At 39.5% G+C, this 18,691-nt stretch overlaps 1 protein-coding gene across 5 annotated transcripts in view; it reads left to right on the top strand.

Moving 5' to 3' along the window:
• The window catches only part of DNM3 (dynamin 3), a 187,962-nt gene that overhangs the window by 148,183 nt on the left and 21,088 nt on the right, over positions 1–18,691 (top strand). For all 5 annotated transcript variants that reach the window (XM_074876866.1, XM_074876865.1, XM_074876864.1 and 2 more), the window contains one exon: positions 14,710–14,874. In XM_074876866.1, coding sequence (XP_074732967.1) covers positions 14,710–14,874 — 165 coding nt within the window. The remainder of the gene's footprint in view (positions 1–14,709; positions 14,875–18,691) is intronic.

Genomic DNA, 18,691 nt, shown 5'->3' with positions numbered 1-18,691 from the left:
TGCATTTGATCTTCTCATGGCCACGTTATTGCAGTGTCTTGGAATTATTTGATGCTTAGTTAGAGGTGTTTGGGCTCTCTTTGCCTTTGTTATTGCTAGCTGATGAGCTCACAGTCCAGTGCAGCAGCTGTCATTAGTCTGTCAGCATATAACTATTATTTTATCCTCTTTCTGTTTTTCCAGTCCTTGAAGTTATCTGTGTCTTCGAGGACACTGTTCAATCTCCCACTGTGTTGACAATACCTCACAATTTTGTGTTATGGGCAGAAACAAATTTAATTGACAAGTTCATGCTCTTTTATTTTAGTAAGACTGATCCATTGGACACTTCAACGGTGAAATCCTTCAAGGCTTCTAGTTGTTCTTCCCATGTTATCGTTTATTTATCTGTTAGACAGGGTTTTTTACCGTACCATTCTTTCATCTTTATAAACTTGTCAGTCTTCAAGGGTACCACTTTGCTGAATCAAAGATTTGTAAAGTTTCCCTCAGTCAGAAGATCAGTTAACTTACTGAGTCTGGCATGGTCTGCCATCTTTCTTTTTCTTTTTCTTTTTTTATTTCTTAATTTTATTTAAAGCCTGTCTTTAGAAACATGTTCAAAAGCCTTGCACGCAGTCATGGTTCGACTAACAAACCTGTACTTGCATCGCTTTTCTTCCCATTTTGTTGAGTGTGGGCGCTGCAGTTGTGGTTCCACAGACCCAAGTACCATGCTGATACCTTCATGCTGTGATTCTGCACCCACTCCATGGGCAGTAGCAGGAGCTGTTGCGTTACTGGCAGCTGATGACTGGATCTGGGTGTATATCAATGATACTTTTAGGAGACACTGCACAATGTCTTTCTTTTTTTGAGGGTAGTGATTTATTCCCTCACTGCCTCTCTTCACATTTCCTGTCCTGGTTAGGAAAGAATGATAATGATACAGTAAGTTTTGCTTCACCTGAGACAGTAGGTACAAGAATGCAAGAACTTTTGTCTGTGAAAGCTTGGTACTCAAAATACTTTGCTCTGAGGAACCCAATGGAAATCATCTTGTCAAATAGCAAGCTTCAGGGCCAATGACTCAGGTTTTCCCCTGCTCTGGTCTGGATGACAAGAAACTGCCCATGACAGCCCTGAGGAGCTGAAAGCGGTAATTCACACTCCTGCGACACAGCATTTTCTCCTTTGATGTTATCAGTAAATTGCACCCTGAAATACAGCCTGCAATTCCAGAACACAGTCTTTTCTCTGTGCCTCCTTTGCTGCTTGCCTGGCCACTGACCGCTTTTCCTTTTCAGGGCTTTTAATTTTTATACTAATTCAGTTCCCATTCCTCTTCCAACGCTTCCAAACAGACAGTTGCGTTCCCTCAGGCTGGTTGATCTGTTAGTGCGTGTTTTGCATAAGCCTTCACTTTCTCCAGACATGATCATTCATGGTTCACATCACTGTAGGTTTTCTTGCCAATAACCGTTGCCCCTGCACACACGCGTGGTATCTGCGTGTGGGTGTAAAGAAGTACACGCATTTGTAGGCATCTGAATTTAAATTGTGCTAGTTAACGCTGAGGTATATTTCTGTCTAATTCTAGAGAGTATTAGGCACAAATAAGAATAGTTTAACGTGCAATATGTACTTACCAATTGAAAAATCTGCACCCTCTCAGATGCCTTGTCAACACTACATGTCTCAAAATGTGTAGTATCCAGGAAACTGTGGTGTTAACCTTTTCTAGTCCATGCTGAACATGTGAAAAATCAGTACTTTTTTGTGTTTGCATGGGATCGTTGTTCACTGTGATTAATGGTCCACTAACAATGTCCAATACAAGTTCAGTGCAATGTACAAAGTGTCTTTGATGCCAGACATTCTACAGTGCTGTGCAGAAACTAAAGCTAATAGTCGTAAGCTTGAGAGGACTGGAATGTTTTCAATTTACTTTTAAACAAATGACTTTATTGTGCCATTCTCACATGGGAGTAAATTCCGCAGTCTTAGTGCCACATTAGACAAAACTTTTTTACCTGCTGATTTCTGTTTATACTTGGAGAAAAGAAATTAACCTCAGTTAGATATTGAGGGGAATAGGACAGGACTATTAAACTCGGTGGGAATTTTGCCAGGAGCTTTGCTGGGAGCAGAGTGGGATGCAGGAGTACAGGATGTAGCTGAAGGATGATTTGTGGTGCAGAGCGGAGTTTAGGAATTCTGTGTGCCTGAAAATCAAACTCATGCAGGGCACTTATAGGAAAAGCTTTAAAACTGGTTTTGCCACTCCTGAAATGTAAGGAAGCAGTTGTTGTATTCTGAGTAGATGCCAGTGGATATTGGGAGGAAGATTCCTAGTGACTGCAGTTAGAGATAAATAAGGCTCAATTCCTTGAAAGTAACAATTCTCAAATAAGTAATGGGCATCTGTAGTCATAAAGGAATGACATCTCTTGACTTCAAGGAGAGAAGGTGTCTCTGAATTTACCACGTTGTTATTGTAATGGTAAAGGCTTTCAGACCAAGATAGGGAAGTTTAGAAAGAATGAGTCTTTAATGCTTATAGGATGGTCTAATACCATGGATTTGTAAAAATATAAAATAGTTGCAAATTGCTTAAATAAGGAACATGGATCCATTCAGTGTTGCTCCAAGTGGTAGACCCTCTAATGCTAATAAGTGCATTGTAGTCTTCTGATAGGTATAATACCGAGCCCATTCCAGTAACTCCTTTTGATTGAAACATGACTGTACATTAATTACTAATAGAACCAAGAACGCTGGATTTTTTTTTTTTTTAACTGCTCACTAGGCCTTTTTTGTACTAAACCTTCTTTTACAAGGCTTTTGTTTTGTCCTTGTCATGTGGTTTTATTGCTGTATAAATCCATAAGCAATCAAGAAAAGGTTTGAGTTTTGCTTTGACTAATGTTTTTACTCTTACTTTGGCCATCTATAATTCGTTAGTATTTATGTTACGCATCACTGTGTGGAAATGCAGATGGAAAAAATGACAAGTTTAGGTGATGCTTAGGTAAGTGCAACTGCAGAAATTGGACAAATAAATCCACTCATGTGAAAATTGCTTTAGAGCCTTTTGTCTTCCTCTGATGTTTCTAACCACCGTCTGGTCTTTTCCAAAATAATAGCTCATCTCTGTGCAATGGCCTCCCATAAAACCTTACCTCAGTTATAGAATGAACAATGTAAATGGTTCAAATCAATTTGTGGTGTCCTCAGAACCCTAAAGCCTTTGCTGCCACTGATTTGGCCTCTAGAGGAAGATACACCTAAAGCTTTTGTAGACTGTCAAAAGCAATAGGGAAAAGGGTCTGAAAGCTATTTCCATTGTCACTTGCAAGGCAGGGAAAGTCTGTCCAGTTGGTTTCTTCTCACTTGGTAGCTTTTTTCCTTTTTCAAAAAAATGGTGTATGTTGATCATTACTGAAAAGAAACCAGTATGTGTGTATAGAGGGCAACAGCTTTTACGCAGCCAAATGCTGCCATGAGTCAAAACTGAGATCAGGATCATTACTTGGCAGTGCCCGTTCCTTCCTGGGTGATGCCTGTATGTGGTTTATTTCCAGGAGCAGAACAATGACTTTGTTACAAATCTGGATTTTCTAAAAAGTCTTAAGATGTGTTTTGGGAGTTGTTACAAAGCTTCTCTCCCTGTGGTGGGGAAGAAACCATGTAGGAGAGGGCAGGATCACTTTTGTTTAAACCAGGCTGAATGTTACTGGGCAGCAGCTCTCCATTCTGTCCCAGCAGCAGTTGCCCAGCTGCCCTCTTCAAATGGGAGACACAACTGCAGAGGCTGTATTAGCTTTCCAGACTGGGTAGAGGAAGGAGCAATTATGTGCTTTTGCCTAAGACTCCTCAAACTCTGCCTCTAACCCACTCGCTTCCTGCCCATCTGGAAAGACAGGCCCCTCACTTGCAAAACGTCTTGGGAAAAGAGAGGAGGAAGGAATAGCTTCGATGGAAGCATCTCATCCCCTTTGTCTCCCCAATGCCTGTCTACAGTAGGGATGTAATCTGTGCTTAAAGGTGGCTCCCTGGGGGGCCCCAGTTTGGCAGGCAGACTGGTAGGGAACACGTGCTCTGAAACCAGAGGGTGTCTCAAATGAAATTATACTTGAATCTCATCATGAAAGTCTTAATAATCCATGAGCCTTAATATGGCCATAAGGCTATAAATTTGGGGATTTTGACCTCAAAGTCTTCAAGTGTTTAAAAATAGCTCACCCATCCTCATTTTATCACTTCATATACTCTGACACAATTTTGGAACCTGCCTCCCATCCCATCTAGCAGGGGAACACTATAATTAAGAATCAGTTTTGAAAGGCTGTTCTCTCTTAGCTTAAGGCAGAATAAGGCTTTATGTATTTTGCAGGCGATTATAAACAATTCATCGGCTAAAATTAGCAGTAAAAAGGGAGCCCCAGTTCTTTCCTGCGCTGTGGTTTGTACCACAAAGACTTAGTGTTTTTAAATCATGACAGAGCTCTCTAAAAACCTTGAAAGCATATTATGTATGTGTCACTTTGGCTCAGTTAGGAATAGTCTCACCTCTAAGCTAGAAGGCCATGGGTTCAAGTTCCATGCCCGCCCTTGGATTTAGCTGTCTCACAGTAATTTTATTACAGAAAACATTTTAAAATAGAACCATAGGGGAAGAAGATTGAAACTTTTGTATCTGTAACTGCACTGAGAGACATTCAGTCATTGGGACGATACGTTAAACCACTGCTCTCACAACCCAGCTTTGCTCAGCATGCATAAACCCTCTATCCCTAATGTTGTGGCAGTTTTTTCTCTTCTTGACAAAACCAGATCTAATCCTTGGGAGTGTGTGTGTGAGCTACTGTTCCCTGTCTGAAAAAAGTTTGCATTTTCATCGTGCTGTTGCAAGGACAGAGTTCCTTGATTGTACGTTGCTGTGCAAGAGCTGAAAAATGAGAGATGTCAAATGAGTCTTGATTTTTGCTGCTGACCAGTAACAGAAGGGGGAGGGGGAAAAAATCAGTCCTTTGAACTGAAAATGCCATAGGTCATTCAAAAAGTTAATTTGCAAAAATATCCAACTGAAGTGTGAAGTTAAGGGTGTTTGTGGCAACAATAAAGCCAGGTGATCTTAACTGCAAAGGTAAACTGTATTGTGTTTGCTTGGACCTTGGGGTAGTGTGCTAATCACTGATGTCCTTTAACTTCCCTACAGAGAGGAGGTCAGAGTGACTGAAGATTTAAACTTTATAGGTTCATTTTGGTTTGTGCCAACATGCATGTGGTCTTATAACATGAAATGTTTATGTTTGTTGCTTACAGACATGTGTATTAACTTAGCAGAATCTCACTGTCTCTTAAATACAATTTGCTTTTATTTTAGGGAGGGGAAAAACTAATCTTTCATTTTCTACTGTTTTTATAGAATATTTAGAATGGTTTTGTCATATTTATACAAAATGTCCTAAAGCAGTATCTAATTTCATTTGGTCCGGGATTATGCGCAGCATAGTTGCTCACAACTCGTTTTTTCCCTGAAAATAATGTTACCCATTAATTTTCAATTTCTGTTCTTGTGGCATGAATCCAAAATTCTCCTGGATGGATGATTTTGTTTTGTATAGAAATTTTTTGTTTAGAAATCAGTAAAGCACTTGGGTTTTCAAATTCATCTTCTGATCTGTTTTGAGGCTTTTCTGCTATAGGAATGTTGAAGCTCAAACTTTTGCTTGCAAAGTTAGAGGAGTTCTTAAATGGAGAGTATGGATGGTGGTGACCTATTGGGGTAAGAATTCCTGTCAGAATTTGTAGACCACTGTCACTCTACCTGATGGAGGGCTTATGGAAAACTTATTAATGTGTATGAGAGCTTTGAGTTTTAGGATTTGAATTATCAAATGAAATGTTTTGACGAGAACTCTGGCCAAGATATGTTTGGCATATGACTAACATCTGGGAAAGGTAGATTTATCTACATAAGATGCTGGTGGTTCTTACATGTCCACTTGCTAAATTAAATTAAGTACATTCCTGTTATTAATTTTTTTTCAGATAAGCAATTACTGGGAGTGCTGTAGAGACTATGAGAATTGGGGTAAGAGATGGGGACATAATCCATCTTGTCCTGGCAGGAATGTTGGCTCATTTAGTCACATCTGGGATGCGGGTGGGGTGGTCTGTGCAAGGCTTGACTTTGTAATGGTCTGTCAAAAATCAGGGTAAAGGGTGGGCTAGCCAGCTCGCCTGCGAGGGGAAGTGTCCACAAGACAGATTTCTGTACTAAGAAGTGGTCCGTGCTGGGAGAAAAAGATTGAGAATCCTTTCTGTAGAGCCTGGCTTAGCTGTATTGACTGAATGTGAGGCAAAGGGGAAAGGAAATGGTGCCGCTCTGGAGCACAGTGATCCAACTGTGTGAAATCAGTGTGGGTGCTATTAAAATGCCATCTTCCTCTCCCTTCCCCTTTCCTTCCTCCCTCCCTCCCCCTCTGCTGTCAGCCTGGCTGAGGAAAAGTCAAATAACGTACGACTGTGTTCCTTGGCATCACAACTGCAATTTCCCTTTAGGGGCTTCAAACTTGAGAATGGGAGGTTTTAAATCTTGCTGATTCGTGCTGTTCCAGCAAGCATATGTGTGAGGAGAAAGAACAATGCCAGTTCGAAACAGAAATCACAAATGAGAAATCATTGCTGCTAAATCAGGTGTTGCAGAGGCCAGTGGAAAAATCAGACACTAAGAAAAGTAGGAAATTACTTTGTTTAGAGCTGGGAAGGTTAATGAGAATGAATTAGAAAGTGCTCTCTGTGTATTCAGCCCCTAAGGATTTGAGCAAAGTTAGAGGGATTTATTTACTGATTATCCAGACTATACAACTGGCAATAAGATTAAGTGAGGAATTTTGGAACATGCTGACATTTCTTATTTGCATCATTTACTATGGAGATCATTTGTCGGTACTGCACTGAGTTTGTGGTGAACCAGGGCTTAGTCTGGCCCAGCAGAGACGGATCTGGTACTTCTCATGGCTTGAGGGATGTGGGGGTGAAAACAGTTTAACGTCCTCTTTTGCGTCTCGGAGAGGAAACATCAAGTTTGTCTAGGTGCTTATCAGAGGAGAATTTCAGAATATTTTCCTAGACATCATTAATTATGGAAAAGAGTGCAGTTATAGGTGACACATTGCATTAGATCAACTAAAAATAGAAGACAAGGCTGTAATTTATAGAGCCCCTGCATTGGACGCTGTACAGAGCTCCCCCAATACAAGGCCTCCGCCAAGTCCGTCCCTCCCAGCATACACACAGATATGCACGCTGCCCTTCTCCTCCTGTATTCAAATTTCTTTAAACCAGGCTGATAAATACTGAGAAGTTATCATCTGGGCTGGAAGAAATGAAGGGGGACCATGGAATTAGGAGTTCAGTACAGGATCTAGGAAAAACAGAATTGTGATTTTTATTCTTATTCTGGGTGCCTGCTTCTAAAATGATCATATTTTGTGAAAAACATGCAGCTCCTGTATTATACACATAAACACATGAAGTCATAAACTATGCTTTAAATGTGTCATCTTGGACAATGTGTTTTCCAAGATTTGCCTTCACTAACCCACTGTCCATGCACTGAGCATGCACGTGCCCCATTTTAATCTCCTAAAGTAAGACAATTCCTTGTCCTTAAAGGAGTCCTTCAGCCATCTCAGCACTGTTGCTGGAATAAGGAAAATTTAGTTAGTGACCCACTCTTGCATGGTTACTGCTAAGTAAAAGTCCTCAATAGTGATCAGTTCTGCCAACATTTCTTCTAAGAATGATTTTGATAAGGAAGTAAGTAGCAGAGATAAAAGGCAAGGTGTTATTTCAGTCTTCGTGATGACTCCTAATACTTCCCTCAGCATCATGTGTGACTAATTGTCCTGCTTTCTATTTTCATCATCTTTGGTAGAAGCTCCAAGACTTCTAGTTGTTTTCCTTCTTAGGGCAACTGCATACCACGGCCAGTTGCTTTAATCCTTTAATCTTCAGATGTCCAGTTGATGCCTCCAACCATTGATTACCTCTTTTTCACAGAAATGATCCTGTTCCTTTCACAATTAATGTCCACTGCTGGATCAGACTGTTGTCTCTGGGAATGGTTTCACGCAATTGGTAACAAGTGCACAATCAATTTCAGCCAGAACATCATCTGGGCTAATCATCGCACTTCAAGTCTTCATCATCATGACTTGAATTCCAGGGTAACTCACCGCTATTTGAGACTTCCCAATATCCATTGACCTCCTTCTACACTGAAATAATGGCAAATATCATGCCAATAGCATCTCACATCCTAGATTTCTTTTTCTAATGTTCTCTTATAAATATGGGGCACTTCATGTGTTGTTATGACAAGGAAATTCTTTGACTGAAAAGTGTGCAAATTCCAAAGTAGTATTTGTTTTATAAACAAAGGTACTGTTTTCCTTATGCCAGCCTCTTTCTGCTTTTGCTTGTCCAGCAGTCTGTTCTGAAAGGCATGAAGCAGCTGTTGGCCCCGAATCAAAACTTGCAGCACAGGGAGGGTTATGTAAAAGTCCTTTGTGCGAGAGATGTACATGGCAGCAAATGGTGAAATTGGAGTACAGATTCTTTGAGGGGAGATGACTATCCATGGCAGTGTTTTATTTTTTAATTGATTTTTGCACAGAACAAAAAGAAAAGTAGAAAATATTGGGGATTTTTTTTATGTTTTCAGAAACACTTTTCCTGTTGCAGTGTTGTGGGCTCATAATTTCATGCTGCTTTGCACCCAGTATGACCCACTGGATGAAAGGGCTGCAAGAAGTTGTCTAGTTTTCATCCTGCCTCAAGGAAGGATCTCTTTACCTAGTCCATTTATGAGGGATGTTTGTCTGATATTTGGAGGAGATTCTGCAACTCTCCTAGTCCATCTATTTCTGTGCTTCACTGCTCTTACCATGTAACACTTTCCAAATATTTGTTTGACATCTTTTCCTATCTGCAAAGACACTCATCTCTTCCCTTCCAGAGGTGGTTTCTTCTGAACTCAAAATATGCCATAAATTTCTGGTAGTGTGATAACCAGAATTGGATGCACAATTCTTGTACTGATTTCATAATAGCAAGACACTGTTGACTAATACTCTGTTTATATTGCACTGTAGACACAGTTCCTTTTCTGCTGAACTGCTCCTTAAGTGGCCATTCTCATGCTGTATGTTTACAACTGATTTATTCCTGCCCAAGTCAAATATTTTCTATTCATTATGAATTTCATCTAGATTTTTAAACTGTTTCTCCAGATCATTGTGAACTCTGGTTCTGTCATCTAACATATTCACTCCCCTTCCAGTTTCTTCTCATCTGCAAATGTAATAAGCACAGGCTAAAATCCACCATCCTGAGAATTAACGCATTAATAATAAATACAGCCCATATGAAAGTTCCCTTGATAGAGTTTTCCAGTGTGCAGTGAGCCATTGACAGCTTTTCTATGGAAATGAGCATCCAACCAGTAACAGCGGGGAGAGCGCGCTTCCATTAATGAAAATGTCACTTGAGATTGTGTCAACAAGCTTTACTGAAGTCTGAAATATGTGGCATCTAATGTTAGTACCTTACCCATAAGATCTGAATCCTTGCTCTAAAAGGAGATTGGATTGATTTGATGTGATTAGTTGTCAACCTGTTAAGAACTATAAGACAAAAGTAACTCCAAATGTGTTGGAGTGCTGGTAATACATCATTCCTTTCTGTCTCGTTGTTCCAAATCAGCTTCTTGATTGAAGAGGGCAGGGAGAGAGCCTAACGTAGGTTTTGAATGTTTGCAATCATAAAAGCTATGTAAATATCTGGGGAGCAGCATGTGGATTCAGCAGAAGGTTTTAGCTAATAGTCTGTGCTATACAATGTCTGTAACCACAAAGAAGAATCTAAGTAGGTGATTGGTTAAACTAATCCAGAGAGTTAAATACTTCTGAATCAAATTGAGCTAGGCTATATCTTTCTTCTGTGTGGGTATGAAGTGAGAGAGAACGTGTGTGCAAGGGAAAGCCGGATCATAACCTCTACTTAGAGCTGTTCAAGCCTGCTACTGAAAGCATAGTAGCTGAAAGGGGCAGCCCGTGGGTGGCTCAGTAAAGACGACAGCAGTACAAAGTCAAGAGATGCTGAAAGCATGGAAGAGAGTGGCAAAGTCATGCTCTGAGGGAAAAGGACAGCTTCCAAGCTACCCGGGAAATGTTCTTTTTCTGCTGCTTGCTTTGTTGTAAATACGCAAAAGTAATGTATTGTCATTTACTTGTGGTTCCTTCCAGTAAGAAAACCTCACTGTGTGAAGCCATCATGTGGTTTCAGCAGTCCCCTGGCAAAAGGCACGCTATGTACAGCTGAGAGTATGTTAGCTAAATTATATATACAGCATCAAACTGCAATGAAGAGAGAGTATCAAGAATCAGTTGTAAAGATTTAGGAAAAAGCAGGGGGTTTTAGGACAACTGCAACGTCTGAGTGTTGGTGCATTAAAGAAAAACTTTACTTGGACAGGAATAGATAAAATAGATTATATATTCAGCAGCTGTGAATTAAAATATAAATACAGTCTGGAGGGAATAATTCATTTTCAGATGGTGGTTGTTGTTATGAACTTGCATCTGAAAATGAAAGACACGAAAGCAGCTTTTAAATTATTGGTTTCTCACTGCAGCCATGGACTTATTTCTTAGCATACAGAGCATTGCTCTACTGCTGCTTTGACTTTTACCCTTTCATCAGTCACCTTCCAGTCTGCTTCCTCTCAGTCATTTTTAATAGAATGCCTTTTTGATTAGAGAAAATTGGTTGATACATTGATCTAATGAAAATGCTAGACGAATGCTCCTTCTTGGAACTGACATCAGGAATGTTATACAAGACATTCTTAAATATGCTGGCAGCTGCCCTGAATGTAATGAAATCATGGAAATTAGAAGTATTGCACTCTCTGTGTGGCCAGCTCAGGACTGTTTTCAGTATTTTACCCAATTTTGCTGTGACTTTCAAAAGGAATCACTTTTCCTAAATTTTTCTTGGGACATTCATCAACATGCTTATAATTCCCACAATCAGGAAAATTATCCTGATATTCTGAGATACTGCCCTTGCTTTTTTTTTTGATTGCACACAATTCCTTATGCAATCCCTTTGTACCATGCTAAATCATTCCTCGTACAGCAGAGAGTCTGCAGTCTTCAGAAGACCTATAACTTTTCTAGTAGAAATGCATGTGTAGGGTGAAATTCCATTCCCACTGCAGCCAGCAGTAAAATTCCCACAAACTTAAGTGGTTTGGATTTCACATGCATTTTTAGTCTTCTCTTGTATGACACTTTAATTAATCCTTACTACATTCTTAGTACAGAAGCTATCTGAATGTGGGAGAAGTAGAACAGTGGCGATGATGCATGCTTTGTGTTTCACTAGCACCTCTCCATGTAGGGATCACAAAGCAGCTTATGAAAGACAGGTGAGACCTGCTGCAGAGCATAAGGAATAGATATTATTTTCATTCTTCTAAAGTGCAGAGAAGGTAGAAGGGAAGGACCTTATCTCTGTGGCAATATGTATGGAAGCACTATCCTCGCTTCCATGTTACCTTCCCTTCATCCGTGTTTTCTTCACCTATCGCTTCTCTGTAGCTTTGGTGTATTTTCATCAGATATTCTGAATTTGAGTTTTCCAAGATGAATCTAATTTTCTTTACCTAGTTTTTAGCACTCCAGATTCTTCCACAGCTTCTTTGTTGGAGGCTTACAAAAGTTTCTGCAGTAATTGCAGTTGTGTTTGAAGTAATAATATTCCGTTCCTGTCAACAATTAATAGCAGTATTAAGCAAAAGTCAACTGAACAAAAACTTAGACCAAATTCATATGCTGTCGCTTAACACTTGCTATTGGAACTAGCAAGTTCTGGCTTGAGGATGAGGAGCACTGAAAGAGGACTGTGGCTGCCTTGGCTGTTGGGGAAGGAGGTGCAGAAACCTGTTCCCACCTTTTTTGTTCTCCTTTTCTGTTCAGCGTGAACGTTCTGTTCAACAGCCGTCAGAGAGATGTGAGGGTTTTCTTACGTATTCTGGTTTGGGTTTATTCATCGCAGCAGACTTGCAAGAAGCTTTCTAGAACACGGAGTGGCAGGGACCTGGGCTGAGGGGTGGCTTGCACCAAAGCTAGAGTCATCAGGCTGCTCAGTGAGAAAACCAGCCGTTTTCAAAGGATGACATGGAGATGAAACAGGGCGTCTACATCACTTCTGTCTGTACCAGGCAGCTTCACTCTCAGCTGCTGCTGTTGGCATGACACAGAGATGGCTTACAAAAGAAAGCCTGATAACGCTCGTAGGTCTACTGTACAGCGTAGAAATCTGTCAGAAGCAGATTTCCATGTGCATGATGCGATGCAAACAAGATGGTTTCTGGCATGAAAACCCTTCAGTTGAAACATCAAATCGTTAAGAATGCTATGGCCAGAAGCTTTTGTAATAAATTACTGTAAACTCATGAAAGATTGATCTTTTTTGATTTCAGAGAAAATAAAGCAACAGTATGAAGTCAGCTCTATTACAGTTTCAAACGAGAGACAGGCTCCTGAAGTATTATCCACTTTCTGTAAATATCACCTATGAGCCTGTATATAAAAGGTTAAATGTTTGCAGACTATTACCCTTTGCCTTAAAGATCAGAGACAAATTACTATTTTTACTTTACATTCTCTTGATGAGGATAATGATAAACATCTGTCACTTTGCTGCTTAGCCAGCTAAGAATCTTACTGCAATCTGTAATTTAAACAGTGAAGGAAAAAAAGAAAAGAAAAAAAAAATACATGGACAAACTGCACTTTATATAGACAGCAAAGAAGAAAAGAAAGAGAATAGTATTAAGTCAAATGCAGAGGAGCTGGGCAGGAGGCACTTTCAGTCTGCAGTTACTTGGCTAAAATCTGTGGATATATGATAGATGTATGATTTTCCATTTATTTGGTATTTTACAGGTAAAATTACAGTTAGTTTCTTTTCAGGCATGGAGGCTAAGAAAAATACTCAATCTGCGTGCTGTGACTTTTTGGCACATGCAGTTTATTAACAGAATTATTAAGGTTTATAGGGTAGTGTGTCTACTGGTGTTACAGAATTGAAAACACTATTTTCATGAAGGGCTCTTTCAGTGTCCTGCACAGTCCCAAGATTTTTAGGTAACTAATTATTTTTCAAGTCCATAGATTAGCTGGTTTTCCAGTAATTCATCTGTAATTGAAAACAATCTGAACTTTTGAAACTTTCTACAAACATTTAGTTTTGTTTCTAAATGGTACATTGGATCTTATTTCTTAACAAAACTGTAACTTAACAACCGTCGCCATTTCATTTAGACTGGACTGACCAAATCATAGTTTACAAGGACTAGATACAAAGTGATCTACCTGCCAATGCTGCATGAGCAGAAGCAGACCCTGCATTAGGAGATGAAACTCTGATCTCGTTTTGGCCCAGCAAGAATGGATTTCACGCAGGGAGAAGACCCTTTGGGGACATGTTTGCATATCTAATGCTCTTTTGCTAATGGGTTAGCTACTGATTTTCACTGCTCCGGGAATCTGTAAAGCACTAGTGATGTGTGAATTTTAGCTAAATGCTATATTGTAAATGGAGTTGTGCTGGCAGGAGTCTGGCTGGTATATAACTGGTTTGCGTTATTGGGTTATTCACTTTTTGCAAGTACTTTTCTGTTTCTGTGTGTTATGCTTCTAGATACCAACAGAACAGGTTTGGATTTTATAGTCCATGCTAATATGGCTTTGGTGGTAATTTTCAGGGAGAAGTATTATATGTCAGAGTTTGGGGAAAGAACATTTTTCTTTGTACTTTTCAGGTTGAAATTTCATTCTTTTGGCATCTTTGAGCCTCAGAAAGCAGTTTGATTTTCGCCAAAAGGCTACTATTCTTTTTTTAGGTTTTCTTATATTTATACAGGCCAGACCAAAGGAAAGTACATACCTTTTAGCTTCCAGTTAAAGTTCCTGGTATTTTCTTTAATTAGGTCAGCTGTTTACATACAAAGAAGTTTTTTTTCTGTCCAATGAAAAAGAGACCTGTAATATATAATCCAGCCTATGTTATGCTGAGCCTTGAGCACTGGAACCAATGATGCTTTTGGTGTTATCCTTCGTAAATCCTTTGTTTACATAGGTGCTATTCACATATAACAAGTTTGAAGCTGAAGTGTGGAATTTGTCACAACTGAGTCAGTCTTAAATAACAAGGATGTTTTTTACCCATAGGAGGGTAAAATTAAGATGTGCTTTCTTGCATGGGTCAAGCTGACTGAATCTGAATGGTTAAAGATTTGATAATAAGTGTTGCTGTAAGTGATCTGAGATAATTTATTGGGGTTTCATTTACCACCACATGTCTTTGTCTGAAAACTTTCTTTAATACAAAATTACAAATTTGTGTGGAAATATATAATGTACTTTGTGAAAAAGTTCTTGCATCTCATACTGCATTAACCTCTAAAGGTCCAGATTTCATGACATTAAACACTAATGTTATACAGGCCAGTAGTTCATATTTTAACCTCCAGACGTTGTATGAGTTACGTTGCAGGATTACTACAGTGTAAGTCCCGTTTTTTTCCCCAATATATTTCCAGTTTACTGCAGTCTGAAAGACTTGACTTTTTTTTTTTTTGTGCAGACTGAAAACGATGAGAATGGCCAAGCAGACAATTTTTCAATGGACCCCCAGCTGGAGAGACAGGTGGAGACAATTCGAAATCTTGTCGACTCCTACATGTCTATTATCAACAAATGTATCCGAGATTTGATACCAAAAACAATCATGCATCTTATGATCAATAATGTAAGTAACAGCCAGGGTTCTAAATTATTTTAACATCTGTCAGATCTCTTGCGCTTATACAAACATGCCTCTTGAATATGGCAGCAACAACAGCAGGTACTGAAGAGAAGAACACGCTCCCCTAAATGGCACACTCTTAGACAAAATATTTCAATCTTCTGTAGTAGCAGGAAGTTCTGCAGCCTTCTGAAAGGCCGGCACACTGCCTTGAGTGTTTACTCCAAAACGCTAAAGATTGAATTAATTTACATATTAATCAGAAAATAAGTTATTATTGAAAGGTAAATCAAGGATTTTTTTTTTCTTTCTTTCTTTTGATATAACAGGCAAAGGGAGTTGGGAGCTCCATCTAGGTGGTCTGTGAGAGTAGCAGAGCAGAGCTGTACTTCTTTGATTTTTAATCTGTACCCCTTTGCCATGGTTTCTTAAAGCAGTTCTTATTTTATGTGGGTTTCTTTATACTTTCAGGTTACCATTTTCAAGGAATAAATCTAGAAGCCTTGGACATTGTTGTTTAGATAAGCAGATGTGGTTGTTTGATTTATTGTATGTGTCTGTCTGAGGACCTGAAGATTATTTGGTTAAAGAAATGGCTTTGAGATACCATTGTTTTTCCACTGCATTAGGATCTCAGCCTTCACCTCCTGGCAGAGTTCTGAATGGACCTTGTTGAAAGCTAAGCTGAATATTAGTGTCACTGCTGCCATATAAATTAATAATGGAGTGCACAGCTCCTGTTAGTTATGGGTAGCACCTTTTCTGTTAGGTCATCAAACCAATCAGTTTTTACAAATATAATATGCTATAAAGCAAATCTGGTTAGAAAGTCGCATTTACTTTTGACTCAGTCATCTCTAGCCTTAGTCTGATGGATTTCATTAGCCCTGTGGAATTTGTGTTGCACTTAAGAGTTAGGTGGTTGGACAGGAAATTTCAGTGGGATTTCCTGGTACATATAATACAATCACAATTTTTGAACGAGACAAAAGTTAATACTTCTTTAGGTTTAGGGGAGTCAGGCTCCAAATACTGCTCTAATGGCTGAATTTTTATAAAAGAGCATGGGAACAATGGAACTGCCCTTTTTTTTTTTTTCCTGAAATCAGCCATGCTCTCGAATTTACAGGGCGAGCATGTTCCCTCTGCTCTTTCCAGATCACAGCTAGCAACTTGCTCCTTCGACTTAGCACAACTTCAGTGCCTTTTGAAAGGGCTGGGTTTTAGCTCTCATTTCATAAACTGCAGAGTTCGGTGAGCAGTTCCTTTTGAAAGTTTACATTCAATTTTCTGCCACTCACCTCCTCATATGGAATAGTTTAAGGGTCTCTGAAGTGCATGCTTTACTTAGAAGCAGAATACTATAAGATTTTATACTTCTGATCTCATCAGCTGTTACATGGGTAAAGTCTGCCATGCTGGCTGACCATAGCACACAGAAACAACCTACTTAGAACACTGTCTACCTTTCAGTTGACTTCATAGTCCATAGCTGTGTTTGGGCTTGCTAGTGAGGTAAGACCTCCACCTCAATCCTAGAATTTAAATTTGTGGCAAAGAATCAAAACGTTTTAAAGGACTGTGAAGAGCGAGACTAAAAACGTTAGCACGCTTGTTTCTGTGCAGCATAGGCAGTAAAATATCATCTTAAAAACAATAGCTAAAATATCGATTGAAAAAAATCAGTGCTATTAAAGAGAGAAAGAAATGCTTGAATTAAGACTGCTGAGCCATGCCAAAAGGTTGTGCAAAGACCTGAAAAGCAGTGAAGCTGTGATGGGAGGTGGGTCCTGTTAAGTGTTGTGTGTGTGTGTGTTCCTTGGAGTCTTTGGAAGTCCAACCTATCCACCAGGAGTTAAGTGAAAACACCCTCCCTCCCCCTTAATGAGCATATTCCGTACTTTCTGCTGCCCCATCATGTTGCCTCCAAAACTCTGGAAACAAATAGATCCCAAGGAGTTTGTTTCCATGACAATTGTAACCTCCCAAGTCCTCCTAGAACTTCCTTTCCACTTTGTGGGCCTGTAAATGAGCACTTAGAATTCAAGGGAAGTATCAGATTCAAACTCAGTGTACAGAAAATAATTAGGTGCTGTCCCTAAGCATATTTTGAGGCCTAAGCATAGATTGTTGTATTCCAAATGCATCCCTTACTCTTCCCTTAGGGTGGATGTTGATTACCTTAAAAGAAAATACGTTTACCACACAGAACTGCATTGAGTTACCATTAGCAATTCAAACACGCACAAACAAAACACACATTTCGGAATTTGTATTTCATAGTGCCTAGGTATCACAGATTATACAAGAGGGGTGGTTTTACAGTAGACAGTGTATACTCCATGAGCAGTGCTGTTATTAATCTCAGGTGAGTAGAAAAACTCCAAAGTACTTGTTACTACCAAACTTAAGGTTAAGGAATGGATTGTGTTTGCGTTTGAGTCATGTATGTTGTAGTCTGCCCACTGATGAAGTTGCAAGTACATCTTACCCCACTGCAGAGTGACAGGGCAGGCTTTGTGGCATTGGCGTTTTGGATGCTTGCTATGGTTCAGCTTTGACTGCAGGTCTGATGTCTGTGAAGGAAAATGTTTTAAACCATTCCTGAGAGTCTTTCTGTTTTCTAGAAAGAAGCAAAGGTGTGTTGCTTTCCCTTCCTTTTCCAAGCTGGAGAAAGTGGCTATTGTGGAAGATCTTCCTCTGTCTAGTACAGTGCAATCTGATGGCAGAAGGCCGGAGGTTGATCCAAGAACTGTCCTTAATGCAACAGTCTTCCTCTTTCAGAAGAGTTCAGAGTTGCTTGAGTCTCCTGCTAGTGGCAGACAGGAATCTCTCATGATAATTGTCACAGGCTGATTTTTTCAAACAGATATCTGTGGTTTAACAATGCCTTTACAATCAGCTCTGGCCTTAATCTAATTTTAGGATGATGATGACTTCTTTTTTTGAAGTGATGCCATTAAAATGCTCATTTCATCAAGTAGAATGTGATGCTGTTTAACTATGATATCTGTTTTTAATGTGGAGTTTTTGGCAATCATGAGGAAAGTAGTGTACTCTGGCTCTTGATCAGTACCATCTACTGGAAAACAGCATGAGACTCATGGAAAGTTTTTGCAGGCTTTGCTAAGAATTTGTGCATCTCCTGTTGTACGTGAATGGGAAATGACAGCCAAACCCAGGCAATATGGTTTTGTTTCCCTGTAGGGTCTATCCTGGTCTTCTTTTCATTGCTAGGTGACCATAAAGGGTCTCAATCCCCTGCAATTTGACTGCTTTCACTGACCTTGTCTGAACAGAAACATTGCCTTAGTCTGTCAGGATTTAAGTCAATGTTGCTGAACTAGCACAAACCCATGTGCAAACAGAGCTCAGATTTACGTAATCAGAATTTTGGGAATGTATTATTGTTGGTATTTCCAACTCAAAAAAGCTTTATAGAGTAAAAAGCCAGGTGACAAATAGATCAGAACAGCAACAGAAGTCTCAAATGCAAGGATTTAGTAGGTCAGCTGTTGGTCTATTTACCACAGTCTTATTTAATCAGAGTACCTCTAGCTTTTTATCTCTCTTAATGTGGCCCAGGTTTCCATAACCAGGGCAGGCATAGCAGGAAATCAATGTAGTAAATTAGATTACTCGGAGACTTCTCCCTTCAGTTTGAATGCATGTGGATGGGATATTTAGAATCTGACTAAGCTGTTGGAGATCAAAGACACCATCTACGGTAGGGTAAATTGTTGCTAAGAAAATAATTGACAGAGATGTTATAAAGCCTGAAAATTCCCATTCCTGGGCAAATTTAATATCATTTAACTCT

This window comes from Strix uralensis, chromosome 8, assembly GCF_047716275.1.
Source record: "Strix uralensis isolate ZFMK-TIS-50842 chromosome 8, bStrUra1, whole genome shotgun sequence".
NCBI classification, from domain to species: domain Eukaryota; kingdom Metazoa; phylum Chordata; class Aves; order Strigiformes; family Strigidae; genus Strix; species Strix uralensis.
The sequence above is the reverse complement of the archived record's forward strand: the minus strand, read 5'-3'. Positions and strand labels throughout refer to the sequence as shown.